At 33.5% G+C, this 14,239-nt stretch overlaps 2 protein-coding genes across 4 annotated transcripts in view; both read right to left on the reverse strand.

The window, feature by feature from the left end:
• The window catches only part of LOC135842579 (thrombospondin type-1 domain-containing protein 7A-like), a 51,620-nt gene extending 46,196 nt beyond the window's left edge, over positions 1-5,424 (reverse strand). The window contains exon 1 of the mRNA XM_065360100.1: positions 5,295-5,424. The gene's annotated coding sequence lies outside the window, so the exon portion shown is untranslated. The remainder of the gene's footprint in view (positions 1-5,294) is intronic.
• Positions 5,425-6,500: 1,076 nt separating this feature from the next.
• On the reverse strand, positions 6,501-11,081 carry LOC135843657 (protein ENL-like). 3 transcript variants are annotated; one of them, XM_065361612.1, is made up of 8 exons: positions 10,702-11,081; positions 10,536-10,624; positions 10,227-10,404; positions 9,909-10,132; positions 9,467-9,713; positions 9,271-9,363; positions 6,792-6,954; positions 6,501-6,672 (listed from the first exon to the last, which is right to left on the reverse strand). In XM_065361612.1, exons 2-5 carry the CDS (start codon positions 10,602-10,604, stop codon positions 9,522-9,524), a joined length of 663 nt encoding a protein of 220 aa, XP_065217684.1. In that variant the 5' UTR covers positions 10,605-10,624; positions 10,702-11,081; the 3' UTR covers positions 6,501-6,672; positions 6,792-6,954; positions 9,271-9,363; positions 9,467-9,521. The 3 variants fall into 3 exon arrangements, with proteins under 3 accessions (XP_065217684.1, XP_065217685.1, XP_065217686.1); XM_065361613.1 differs by having other exon boundaries at positions 9,271-9,377; positions 10,702-10,851; XM_065361614.1 differs by having other exon boundaries at positions 10,536-10,619; positions 10,702-10,839.
• Between the last annotated feature and the right edge of the window lie 3,158 nt (positions 11,082-14,239).

Genomic DNA, 14,239 nt, shown 5'->3' on the forward strand with positions numbered 1-14,239 from the left:
TATCGATTGAATTATACCACCAGTAAACAACTGAGTTGCCGCGTCAATAAGTTTTGCATGCTTGAGATCGGGTAATAAATGGTAATTTGCTAGGAAATCAGCGCCGATTATCGGTATTGCAACGTCAGCAATAATAAAAGGCCAAACAAAACTGCGTCGCAAACCCAATGTTAACTCTAGTAGACGTGTACCATACGTAGAGATTTTGGTATTGTTTGCTGCACATAATGTGGCTCTGGAGCGTCGGCCTCGATCTATTGATTTCGCAGGAATTACAGAAACTTCGGCACCGCTGTCAATCAGATATTTTTGGTTAGAATTACGATCATATACAAATAAACGGCGAGATTTAATGGGAGGCGCGCCATACGCCGCTATTTGGAGCACCGATCTTGGTTTTCCGGCGATTTTGACGTTGATCTACCGGATTTGGAGTAGGTACAACCATCTCGACATTTTTTAGCGTTATCTCCAAAAGCATTATGAAACCAACAATAGTCTCGGTTTTTCGGTGTCTGAGATCTATGCTTGGAATGATTACGATTACCTGATTGATTGCGAGTGCGCGAACGACTACGGCGTTGCATTTCGAATAATTTATCGACTGACTTTGTCAACTCTTCGATCTTTTTGAGCAAATCGTCTGGCTCTCGTTTAGGGCTTTGGCTGCGTGACGATTGAACAGCACTGACAGAAACATTCGCAGATGTACCGGAATAATATTCCATAGCGGAATCTGCGGCAGCGGCGATCTTATCTACATCTGTGGTACCGGAAGCAACGATAATTAATTGTACCTGATTTGGCAATCTTTTCAGAAATAGATCGCGGAGTAGATCGTTCGTTGCGCGATTTTCTGCCAATTTTCGCATATCTCGAAGTAAGCTGGATGGTTTGCGATCACCCAGTTGACATCCCTCGAGCAGCTGAGCTATTTGCTCGGAATTCGAAGGTTCGTATTCGGATATAATTCGGTCCTTTAAAACTTGAAAAGGATTTTCAGTAGGTGGGTGAAATAAAATATCTTGAACTCGCGCGGCTACTTCCGGTGTAAGACCGGTCGCTAAGTGATTAAATTTATTTTTTTCGGATACAACTTTACCCATACTTAAGCGTAATTCGACTTGGCATATCCATACTCGGACATTATTCGGCGCAAAAGGTGGAAATTCGACTTTGACCGTGTTGATAACTGCCCTATCAGCGCCATTCGTAGCTGAACCATTATTCGCCGAAGTGCCAGTTTCGCCGCTTTCGTTCATCATTTTTTCGTCGGAGGTCACCAATTGTACAGATGCTGTACCAAGAATCAAAGAAATCTGAAGACGGATAAATAGTAGATGTCGATATAACGATGTATTCGATAACAATAACAAAGTAAAATTTTGGTAACTATTTTATAAACGAAAACAAAGCGATGCGCGACGGCCGCGTATTTTTATATTTGAATAGCCGCGTATTACCGGCACATTATTGAATGAAAAATGTACAAAAAAAACGACAAACTGAAGTGGTAAAATTACTGTTCCAACCCCCCCCCCCTTCCTCGAAGGAATATCCCAAAAAAATTGAAAACTGAAAAATTCAAATGTAAAATTTTGACCCTTCTTCTCCCCTCCCTTCCCCTCTCAAAAAAAGAAGCGTTGAAGTTTTTACAAAATACACTACCAAAAAATTGAAATACGTAGTTGAGATAGGTATTCTTTTGACGACCCAACTCCAAATTGTTTTCTAAAATATGAAACTGGGAAGGAAAGCCAAAAATTGATTTGTGAAATTTTGACCGTTCTATGCCTCTTCAAGGAAAAATAAGTTTTGAAGTACCTATTTTGAAAAATGTCCTGCTAAAGTCTTGCTTCTTCATCAATCAAATTGAACAAATTAAATTCAAAAATCCATCGGAGACTATAAATTAGGTTCAAAACATGTGAACAGTGGCGTAGCCAGAGGGTGAATGGAGTCATTGCCCCCCTTGAAGCGAAAATTTGAAATAAAACATGCAAAAATGGACGTTTTTTGTTGTTTGGACCCATTTTTTCTAAGGACTTTCGCTCGAGCAGTAATTTTGCCTTCATTTTCATAAAATCACCACACATTATTACGACAGGTTTCCAGAAAATTACCCCTAATTTCGATTTTTCATGCCTAAAAATCTACTTTTGTCCCAGCTATCCTTGAGAAAATCGTGGCTACGCCAATGACTGGGAAATAGTCAATTCGAATGGATTTTGAAAAATATTCTTCCTCGATTTATCGAAGGGGTTACGAAGCCTTAAATTTGAGTTTTCATTCAAACCATCTGAATGGAGTTTTTTGGAACCAGAAAAATCTTGGATGGCATGCGACACAATTCGGCTTTTGAATTCAATTTTCATCAAATTTTGAGTTTTTATGGGGATCAGCAGATGAAATTTGAATTTGAAAAAAAAAAACGTCGGAAGTCAAAACAAAATTCTGCTTCCAAAATTTAGCCTAAGGGTGTGCTTTTGATTGTTTTTTCAATTTCTGTTCATCTGATTCAAAAAATTCCCTTTTCGCCTCGTCGAAATGAGTTCCCAATTTTGATTCAGCGAAACTGAATTCCTTTCTTGGCTTTTTACTTACGTATGTATTTGAGAATTTAATGCATATAAAAATGTATCATGAAGGGGACCAAAGATTGAAAAAAAATACATTCTATTACTAGTAACTTCAGTTCTGCAAAAATTAGCTAAAAAAGAGAAAAAAATTCTGGACTTTTTAACCATGTAAAAAACAAATGGTAACTGAGAAAAGGGAAATTCGATCAGACAACTTTTTTCGTCTTAAATGAGAAAGGCGATATAGGACTATAAATTGGAATCTTTCTTCCTTCTTAACGACTCTCTTTCATACCTCCAAAAATTGGCTGCTTGAAACGAGAACTAGGCGATATTAAATTTCAGAAGCCATCTCTACGAGTGGAACATAAGCAGATTGAAACTGATACTCATAAATAATGTTCGTTTCGATGTATAACTAATATAAAGTAGCAAACTGCCTCCTCATTATACCTACTACTTATACAAAACTATCGAAATGAGATAAAATCTTTGAAATTTATCCACAAGGATGCTGTGCGAAATCCGTCGCACGTTCTTACCATCAATTATCTCAATTCAAAGCATCTTTATACCTCTTACTATAGGTAAAGATACCCATTTAATAATAGATTTATAGCGTGTACCTACTGTACACTGGTACACGATACAGGTGTATCGAGGCAAAAAGAAAACCAATAAAAGAACACCCTAATCTTTACCGAGTGGTCTTTTTACTTTTTTTGTACCTCTTAACTCATCTGGTAATTGTAATTGTACATAGAAGGTATTTCGGTGTTACACAAATTTATATAGACCGATCAATACAGTAGGTCGATTCGTCTGATGTCGAGAGAACTGGCAAAGCGACAAATTACCTACCCTTCTATGTATTCTATTCTGTCGAAGAGTTAATGTTCGATAAATGAAAATACGTAGGTACGTACGGATAGAAAAAGAGACAGATGCAAAAAAAACCTACGAGCGAGAGAGAAAGAGAGAAAAACGCAAACCCTTTTACACGGTCGAAAGACGAAACTAAATTGAAAAACGTTACCGCAACGCCTACTGTTACATGAAAGTCTCACTATAGCAAGGTGATGAACTTTTTCACAAGTTGATTCGCCCAGAGAAAAGATGACGCGATCAATAGGGAACTTTTATCCATACTCGACACATTCATAGTATATATATTTTTGTTAGCAACACACCATATAACATTGTACAATATCCTCTTATAGGATGCACAACGCTATATATCGTACTTCGTTGTATGGTTGGCTGGATTTAAATTCAGTGAATTTTTTTTCTCTTCGTTTTTATCCAGTCTCTATGCGATAATGCAGTTTTAAACGACCGTGGTCGAGTCTCTTTTTTTATCCTCAACGCGATGCTGGGTGTCTTGTACATGTAGCTATAGGTACAGGAAGGTAAGCTGCTTCCACTTGGCGTGTAATTAATTCGAAACCGTATAATACTTGAATTAAGAGCTACCAAGAGACCCTTAAATGCATCTCACTTTTGTACTTTGAAAGAACTCTGCTATGTAAAAGTGAATCGTTCACAGTGAAAGAGCACTGTATTGCTTTTCATTTTGAATTATGGTTATACATTGTAGACAATTTTCTAGCATTTTTCGCCGCGTCGTTATGTGTATTAAAGTGCTACATATACGAATATGGGTACGTACGATGTGCATAATATAATATATTTTGCAGCAACAGCATCAAACAGTGTTTGGCCTTAGGCCAGAAAACATTGCAGCAACAGATGAATGTGTATAATTACAAATTATTTTATATGGGTTTTCGAGGATGAGCTGGAAGAATTTACCCAGCAAGGTAGAAAAAAGGTACGATGATGAAGATGAAATCGACTGACCGAAAGTTTCCCAAGTTTTGGTATTCGTTTGATATGCAAAAAAAAAAGGCGGAATTGCATGTCCCTTTGATAAGGTCGACGTCGATGAAAATTCATGCAATGGTTGAATCATCGTCGAAAATGGTACGTACGAGTATTTCAACGAAAGGGATTCCTAAAGCAAAAAGCATCCGAATCATGCGGTTGTGCTGTACGATTAATTAAAGGCGAGCTTAATATGTAATATAAAGAGCTCGTTCGGTATTCGCGAACGCGAATGGCTGGGTAAAGGCGATAAAAAACCATTTTAATATTTCTTATTAGTCGAAAGAGTTTACTTTTCAGCATCGGACAAGCCTCCGGTGGTTATTTGTTTAATAAATATTAATGAATGGTTTAACACTGGCGCTGTGTTGTTGAATATCGATTAATTATTCAGGCCTATATTTTTATCACGTTATAAAATTGTGTAAAAATGAATGAAAAAATGACGAAATATATCCCCAAGATACATATTTTAGTACCTACCGAAATGAAAACAAAAAAAAAAGAATGTAGGAAAAATCAATGCAAAGCTTTACTCGCGGTTAAAAACACCACACAGAAATTTGACGAGAATTTTTCGTATACAATAATGAACCTATCAGCAGTTCGGTTAGACGGCCTAAGAATACTAATCTCATCAACGATTTCGAATAAAAACGTAAAAATTCCTGTAGTGTTTTTCCTTTTTCACTGTTTGTACATCTATAAAAAATCACTTTTCACGGTTGAAGTTTCCACACCCTCCTTGAAAAACGAGTGTAAAAATAAAAGCGAAATGAAAATAGAAAAAAAAAGATAAGATGGTGGTGTATAAAATAATGGTATATTTACCGTTTATGAAGTTCGTAGCATTGAAGATAGGTTCTTTGGTAAAATATTGAACGTAAACCGCAAAACTACACTACTCGGAGTTATATGACCCACTGCAAAAACTAGGGTTTCCATGCGGCTCTTGCTCGCGCAAACGCCTGCGCTTAACGACTCCCCGTATAATGAAATTATTTACTCGAAAATCATGCAAGTTTTTAATTACTATCCTTTTTTGTTCTTCCGTTTTACCACCGCGAACATACCGACGAACGATTGTACACCCCCGAACAAAATCATACTTTAAAAGTTTCAATTGAGTTTTTGTTTCTCTGCTTTTCATTATTATGAAAAGTGAAACTGATCCGGCGAATTTGACGTGCTTATGGTTTATATTTTATCGCGAGGGTGTATATTGGAAGGGATGAAAGAGAGTGTATTTCTGAGGTACCTATCGTCAGATGTTTAAAAATAAGTTAGGTTTTTTACGTACTGTATCTGATTTGATAAACGTGGAGTTATTAAGAGCACTATAAAAGGTAGTATATTATGGAAACGCAGGGTACATTTTTGAAAAATTCGTATTCCCCGATAAATATTTTTATATTATGTTTACTTTTGGGAAATGAGCAGGAATATTCGCACGAAAAGGGTCCGCTTTCTTCTCCAGAAGTATATTTTTTTGTCAAGTCAAATTGAATCATTTTCTTTTTTTAAGCAGCGCGTGACGAGGGTAATTTATTTTCATTTTCAAAGTAAGTATGTTGATGGGTAGGTAAAAGAAACTTCACCGAAGTTTTTTTTATAATGTTTTTGTCATATAAATAATTGATTGGAGATAAACCGAACGAGAATTATATGATGGGCCAAAAAATGAAAACTATTCATGATGATCCAGATTTTTTCGAAGAAAGAGAAAGACATGTTGCCTATTATAGGGTTAGATTTTTTTTCGATTTTTGCCAAAGAAAATACTCGAGCCTGAAGATCAGTTTTTTCACAGGGTAATACTGCTAACCTCTCCCCCCCCCCTCCCCATCAACGCTCTGCAGTAAAGTCAGTTGCTATTGATTTGGATGATACATATTATCGTTTCTAATCTAACTACCATACGTTGTGAATGGCATTTTCTCTTTTTTTTACACTTGACAGGTGAAGGGGGCAATTCAAAATTGATAAGATATGAGACTGCGTGGGTATTTTTACATAAAATTTCAATAGAAGGCAGTATTTTTGAATGAAAATATTATGTATTGTCATTATTCTTTACAAATTTCTGATACAAATTATTATTTTTTTTTAGATTTTTGGAATACTTGGGTTCACTATGCCTGAGCGAGAGAAGCCAACGGTTGAAAATTCTATTCCTGGATTCGTTTTCTTTATCGAATGGAACCGTGAACTGAAACCATATTTCAAGAAATCATCAAGGTAAATTATTTTTCAATTACCTATAATGTACTCGTAAAAAAAAAAAAAAAAAAAAAATGGTGCATCATTTATATATATTGAAAAGCTTACCCAAAAAATTTAACCATTGAATTTTCATGAATTGGAGTTTAAATATGTGGTACTTAAGTTATCGTCTATTTGTCATCAGTTCATCACTCATTAGACAGATCAGATCATAATTTTGTTGTACGAGTATTTAATCATGCTCAACTGGTTGACAAATATGAAGGTTCTGGAAAATTGAAAGAAAAAAATAATGAATTGAATATGTGATTCTGTTAACAGTTTTCATACGTAGAAAAGAATATAATTATGCAATGTTGGATGAATGAATTTTTGCGATTAAAGAATGAGAAAAAAATGCATAAAATAGGATAAATAATCGAAATAGAAAAAAATTGAAAAATTGAATAAAATATCGAAAAGAACTAAGAAATATCTATGAAGAAAGAAAAAATGATGGAAAAATAAGTACCTACTCGAAAAAGTTGAAATAGTATTAAAATAGTAGAATTGAAAAAAATTGATGTCAAAATGACCAAAGAAAAACTTGAAAAAAGATGAGGAAGAAATAACTCTTGCTTCTCAGTTTTTACTATTTATTAGTGCAAAGCTTTTCAAACACCAAGTGTTCATCATCAGGCTTTGATTTAAGCCTGATGATGAACACTTGGTGTTTGAAAAGCTTTGCACTAATAAATAGTAAAAACTGAGAAGCAAGAGTTATTTCTTCCTAATCTAACAAACTTCTCGCTAAAAGGTTCTTTTTACCTTTGAAAAAAGATGGTAGAAAAATACGCGAAAAATCATCTTTTGAAAAAAAAACGAGAAACAAATCACAAAAGATGAAAAAAAGAGAAAGTTACAATTAAAATGCGAAAAAATAGAAAAGTAATTGAAAAAACTAGTTTAAAAAAAAACAGGAAAAAGTTGAAAATGAAGTAAAATTGAATAAAATTATCTACCAATACGAGCAAAACAATAATTTATTGAAATGAAAAATAACTGAAAATTGAATAAAATATGTGAATAGAGAGGGAAAAATCGAAAAAGTGTTACAAGAATTTTTTGAAAAACGAAAAAGTAACCAATAAGAGTAAAACATTACTCAAATGAACAGAAAAAACAGAAAAGTAGTAAGATAAGTAGCAAGTACCTAGGAAAAAAAGCAAAATCATACTCAACGATAAAAAAAAACCAAAAAAATGAAAACATGACTGAAATAACCCCCCCCCCCCCTTCCTTTTGTAAAAATTACTGAAAAATGACCTTAAACGTGTGAAGAACAAAATTGATGAAAATTGAAAACAAAAAAGAATAACAGAGAGCAGTAGGAAAACAAATCTTGTCAGAAAGCGATAAAGAGCGTCAACGAATCTAAGCAGTAGAAAAAAGAATCGAAAATAAAGGAATATAGAGTGAGACTGTGAAAAAGAAAACGAGCAGAGTAATATGAAAAAATAAAATAACAGAAAACAAACAACATTTTATGTAGATATTTTGTTTTTTGTTTTTTTTTTCATTTTATGCGATCGAGTAATAAATAAATTTTAATTTGAAGAACCCAAAAACTGGAAAAAACATCTTTTTTTCATTCTTGGCCGATCCATTTTTTTCCAATACCAAAAAACCTCAAAATTTTGAATTTTCATATTATTTAAAATGAAAAGTCTGAGGTATGTAACTAATTAGGTATATCAAAGTTAAATATCTTTCAGATGGTACATTTTGTGGTTCGTGTGGGGAAAATCCAAATTTTTTGGTAATCATGACGTAGTAATTGACTGACCAAAATGTGCGAAATCAAGTGCCATTTTTAGGGTTCTACTGAGCGGTTGAAAATTTACGAATCGCTTAAATTTTTGGTTAGATTCGCATTTTGAAAATTGATTTCTATCTGTATAAAAATTAGAAAGAATGAAAAAATAATCCCAAAAAATCATATACTTAATAGGACAAATGATCTAAATAATGAAAAAAATGAAGAAACGGAGTGGAAGAATTGAAGAAAATGAGAAAAAAAATGGTGAACTAGGTGAAAAAGAAGAAGGAACTAACCTAAAAATAATCTTTAAAAAAACAAAAACAAGATAACCAAAAAACATCCAGAACAAAAAAATGAACACCAACGGAAACGAAACAAGTCCAAAAAAAATAGGTAAGAAATTAGGAAAAAATAACGAAAATAAAACTACAAAAAATGAAAAAAACAACACAATTTTAATAGGTATAAAAATATAAAAAAAGGGGACACTAATTGAACAAACAATGAGAACAGAAAATAAGAAATAAATAAATGTTGTAAGAAACAAATAAAATTTTGAAGATATAACGTTAATATTTTTATAATAGATATTATAGTTTCAAAATTCACTAACAGATTTTTACAAATTCAACTTGAATAATAATTTTAGGTACATTTTATCAAGCTTTGAATCTTTTTAAATTGCATAACTCATGAATGTGCTTAATTTGAAAAACCGCGAGCCTTCCCTGTAATTACTAATAATCGTTAGTACAGCCTGTTCGTTAGTATTGTTTAACTCACGTTTGGCTAATAGCCATATGCATATCCAAACAAATTGCTTGTGTTGATCGCCTTATTGAAGCAACCAATCATCTCTTGTAATTGCCTGAATGTCTGAAAAGATAAACCTCCACATTACAATTTTTAAATTAATTTTGTTATGTATCATGTAATGTAGATAGCTGGGTAGGTAGGTACTAGGTAGGTAGGTACTTACTTGGCAAATTTTGTGACATTTCAGTTTTAATTTGTTGCTTAGTTTTGTGGTAAGCTCAGCATTTTCCAACCAAGTAACCCAGACTTTTGCGCAATGCCAGTTCTCTTTTCAGTTCCCTAGAAATTCTTTTAAGCTCAGCATTTTCTAACAGCAGACGTTTGCGCAATTCCAGTTCTCTTTTGATTTCACTATCAATTCTTTTAGCTTCAGCTTTTTTTGACAGCGCTCTAGCATTTCTTTTATTTATCTGTAAAACAAATAAAAATTATTGTCAAAGACGTGAAGGTAGGATAATGTGGAAAAAAAAGTTGGTCAAGCTGCCATAAGTGACTGAGAGTAACTACAGTGTGTTAATGCTAGAATGAAGTGTAGGAATTGCTTGATGCTTATACACAATGCATAACTTATTCTTGTAGGCTATTTAAACTACTCAAGAACTTACCAGTACTCCTCCGCCTTTGATAAGTTTCTGTTTAAATTCTGTCGATGGTCGCTCGAATGTGTAACTCTCTTTCTGTATAATCACACTTGGGGCACCTTCAAGTGTGATGTCTCGATGATAACTTACGAAGCCGAGATCCCCTTCGTTTTGCCAGTATACATTAATCTGGACGCTGAATGCATCCATCACACTTGTTTTTAATTCATATGGAGGTTCTTCATAAACTATAGCAAAGATACAGATTAATAAATCGTGCAGAAATTATGAAATTATTCATTACAATAGCTGATTAGTTCATTACTATAGTGGACACCTTACCATGTTCTTCTTCATCAGCTGATAGTGGATTCAACATGATCGCTATGCTTTTTATATAATTCTGTACTTTGTTGTTATCTTTAGAAAATATGATCCTCACATCGTGTGTGTTTCTATCACAGGTGAATTTTCTTTTCGGCTTTGTTGATATCATTATTTCATAATCTACCTTTACTTCCTATGAAAAATACGTGAAAATGTGTTTATTGTTTACATTTGATACATTGAATCAGCATCATTATTGCTTGATCATAAATGTGGTGTGTTGAAATTACAACGAAAGGTTTATTGAAGTATTTAGACAGTTACCTGAGGTTGTCGAAGTAAAGGTTTCCTGCGGCGAAGCATGTTCATGCGTTTCATATAGATATTTGTCATCTTGAATGTGATTATCTACACTGTCAACAGATTACAATTTACAATTAGTATAATGTTGATACACTTTTGATTCAATTAAATATGAATTGTACATTACCCGAGACAGGTCAACACTTTTTTCAATCCTCCTCAAATCTTCTTAGTTCTTAAATTAAGTTTTGTGAACTTGGAAAACAAAACCATGAAAAGGAGAATGCAAAATTGAACTTTTGAATTGAAATATGATTAGCGCAATTTTGTACCTTCTGTTTTGATTCTGATTTTGATAAGTATAAATTTAGCCTTCGTAGTGTAAAATGCCTTCGTTTTTCCAGAGAACTGATACGCGATGAAATAGACCAGGCATTGTGAAATCCTGGAGTCTTAATTTCGTCAATGTTTTTTTTTTTTTTTTTTTTTTTGATTTTCACAATTTTGAAAGGTACATCATTTACATACTTAGTTACTTACACAATTACACATACTTATCATTTATTTTAATATTTTAAATTAGAATGGAATATATTAGTAGAGGAGGTATTGATACTGATAAAAATGTCATAATTTTGAATCAGAATAAGCAAAATTTAGAATTTTCGATTTATGTTATGTGAAATTTTCGGATTGTCTATTGAATCACTCTTACTAAATGGTATTTGTTTTTCGTTTTTCTTAATCTCCTTTCTATCATTTTAATTTTGTTCCTTTTCTGGCATTGAAAATTGAAATAGTTTTCTGCTTGATTCTGTTGTTACAATTTTTTTTTTTGGTCAATTGGAAGATTCGATTTAACTGAAGTGCCAACGCTGAATGATTTTCTCAATTAAATATTTGTAAGGTATTTTCGACTTTTTTTTTGTCAGTTTTTGATGCCAGATACTCAAGTTGGGTATAATTTTATTGCATTTTCTAAATAAACAGTTCGATAATGGATTCGGTCCACCTCTTTCCAAATATACTCATTGTTGGAATCAGTTCTGAAATTTATTACATTGTTCATCAGTTACTTTTGAAAAATCCACAAAATTTGAATAATAATGAATCATGATTTTTCTACTTTGACACATTTTAGGTAATATTTAAATTTGATGTTATGAATGTCGATCTAATATCTAAAAATATGATTGGTTACCTACAGGTAATTTCGTCGAGGATCAGAAGATGAGTTTCCAAACCCATGCATCGTGCAGGATTTCCGTCGGTTCGAGCTGAATTGCTGATTTAGTATGCAGATGGCGAGTTGATTCGTCTACGAAGGTAAATAAAAACAGAATAAAATTACCCTATGCAATTTTTTACAATTTTATGTACATTCGATATACCAGATTAGGTATTTGATTCACAAACGTCCAAATAGTTTCCCTGTTGATCCCGAGTGTTGAATTTTTTCAAATTTCCAACCCAATCAACCGTAAAAAATTCATTTCAGCTTTGTCGGAATACCTACCTTACTTCGTTCCGTTCTCAAGCAACCCATATACCATATACTCGTAGTAACGCGATATTTGATAGGAAAAAGAGAAAAAAAATGTAATTCGTTTACGTACTTCTCAGCGAATCCAGCTCAGCGCGATTTTTTCCCTACGAAATAGAATAATTTGAAAAAGCTCCTTGTGGAAATATCCGCTTAACTAGGTGGAAAATTACGTTACGTTTTAACTCTTCGATTAACCTTATCTTTCGAGCCATTCGAACGTTGAAAGTTGAACTTGTTTAACACGTGTGGACAATTTTTCGTACGAGTTGAATTGTTGACTGATATTGGATTTTGAAATTGTGATCAATTTTTCATACATTCGCGCCGAGTAAATTATCCGTGAAACGATTCTATAACACATTCGATACAATCGAGTGGAAAAAAGGATTCGACGAATCCTCCACGAGTCGCCATAGTTGAAATGAAATTTCGTCGAGTTTGCTACGTTTTGATATTTTTATATATGGTATAATTTGAAAATACATTTTTAATTAGGATATTTTTGCTTCAAAGAATTACATTGTTGTTTTGTACTATTCGTGTAATTATTATTCGAGCATGTGGTTCTCATACGGTACCTAATCATTATTTCGTAGAATTTAATTTATTATTTGAAATACTACATTACCAGTTACCACTCGAGGAATATTCTTGCTTGAAATGATAAACATGAAATTTAACGTCGGCGTTTAGTTTACATTTATGGTGTATACTGTATAGGCTACGTTGTGATTTAATTTCACGTGACTAACGTTGATATCTGTCTGTCGAGTGTGTGTTTTAAAATTCATACGAGAAGAGTCGCCGTCATCGGTTTTTTATCGTTGAATTTTAATTCACTGTATGAGGAAATGAAATCATTTTACATTTATATGGAATGTGATTAGGTGTGCCCCTACCCTTGGTCAATGTATCCTTTCAGGCAAATAAAAAAATGTCAACAGGAAATTCATCTGTGACGATTTTCGATGAAACACTCGGTGTCATCAACTCACAATCAGCTACGAGTACATCCAGTGATTGATTTGATTAGGTACCCTTTTTTTTCTGTGCAAAAAATCCCATAATATCCTTTTGACGTGGTTATCTGTTTGATTTGTCGTAATTCAAGGGATGTAATGAAGCTACTCTCTTCGCACAAACGAGTAGGTCTGTATTTCAGGATATAATGAATTCAGCCGAAAGTAGAGAAATTTCAAGGTTTTCAAATACATTATGTTTGAACTCTGAGGTTGTACAGACGCGAGGGCCGTACTGTATATCGGTACGAATAGTGCGAAGAATGTGTCGAACTATAAATGAGCTCCATATGAGTTTTACTATTTCAGGTCATGATGCATACATGTTCGACATTCGCTTCACATTGTGCTCTTTAGGTCTAGGTACGTAGGTATAGGTACCTATAGGTATATAGAGACGCCGACGACGGTAATAACAAATGCAATTTAAAATAGGTATTCGTTTTCATTATTACGTGCGATTGCATCAAGCAATTTCAAAAGATATGATTAGACTGCGTTTGAAATTTGAAGGACTTATCGTAATCGTGTTCGTTAGTTTACCTACAAATTAATGATTCAGGTAGGTCGAAGTGTGCAGACAGGAGAAGTACGAGTACTTAGAAAGCATAGGAGACGAGAGGATCAAATTACGAGGTGTTTTGATTTTATTTTACTTACTTATGTCAAGGAAGGGGGAGAGATTCATTTTATGAATCATCGTTGAAATTAAATTCTTAATGTGAAAAGAGGTTCGAGTATTGTTATAAGTAGCGATGGAGATTTAATACGAATTATAAACATTTTAACTTCGTAGAATCGTAGAAGTGCCCGCGTAATGCGTAATTATTGGATTTTTTTGTTTACTTTTTTTTTATCTAGTGTTATTAGCACAGTGGAAAATTGATAATCAGTTTCATTGATTTGCAGGGTTGCCAATTTTGTGCTATTTGTTGGTTATCGAAATTTTTTTAATGGATTTTTCATATTTTCCACCCGAGGGGGGGTAGGTGGATAAATGGATAATCTTCACTGACAAGGGAACCCTCACGAGTGTGCAGCAACTGATTTGACCCAATTTTTTTTTCAAAATCAAAAGTAATAGGCCCCTTAGAGTAGTCCATCACAAAATTCATAGCTGCCTCATCGCCAAACTATGGATCTCACAGGGGTCCGAAATT

Source organism: Planococcus citri, chromosome 4 (assembly GCF_950023065.1).
Source record: "Planococcus citri chromosome 4, ihPlaCitr1.1, whole genome shotgun sequence".
Classification (NCBI taxonomy): Eukaryota; Metazoa; Arthropoda; class Insecta; order Hemiptera; family Pseudococcidae; genus Planococcus; species Planococcus citri.

Coding starts and splice junctions, on each gene's coding strand:
- LOC135843657 (XM_065361612.1), bottom strand. CDS start 10,604: ATGACAAATATCTATATGAAACGCATGAACATGCTTCGCCGCAGGAAA. Junction 10,405..10,535: donor CTTTACTTCGACAACCTCAG/GTAACTGTCTAA, acceptor TATTTTTCATAG/GAAGTAAAGGTAGATTATGA. Junction 9,714..9,908: donor TCAAAGGCGGAGGAGTACTG/GTAAGTTCTTGA, acceptor TTTGTTTTACAG/ATAAATAAAAGAAATGCTAG.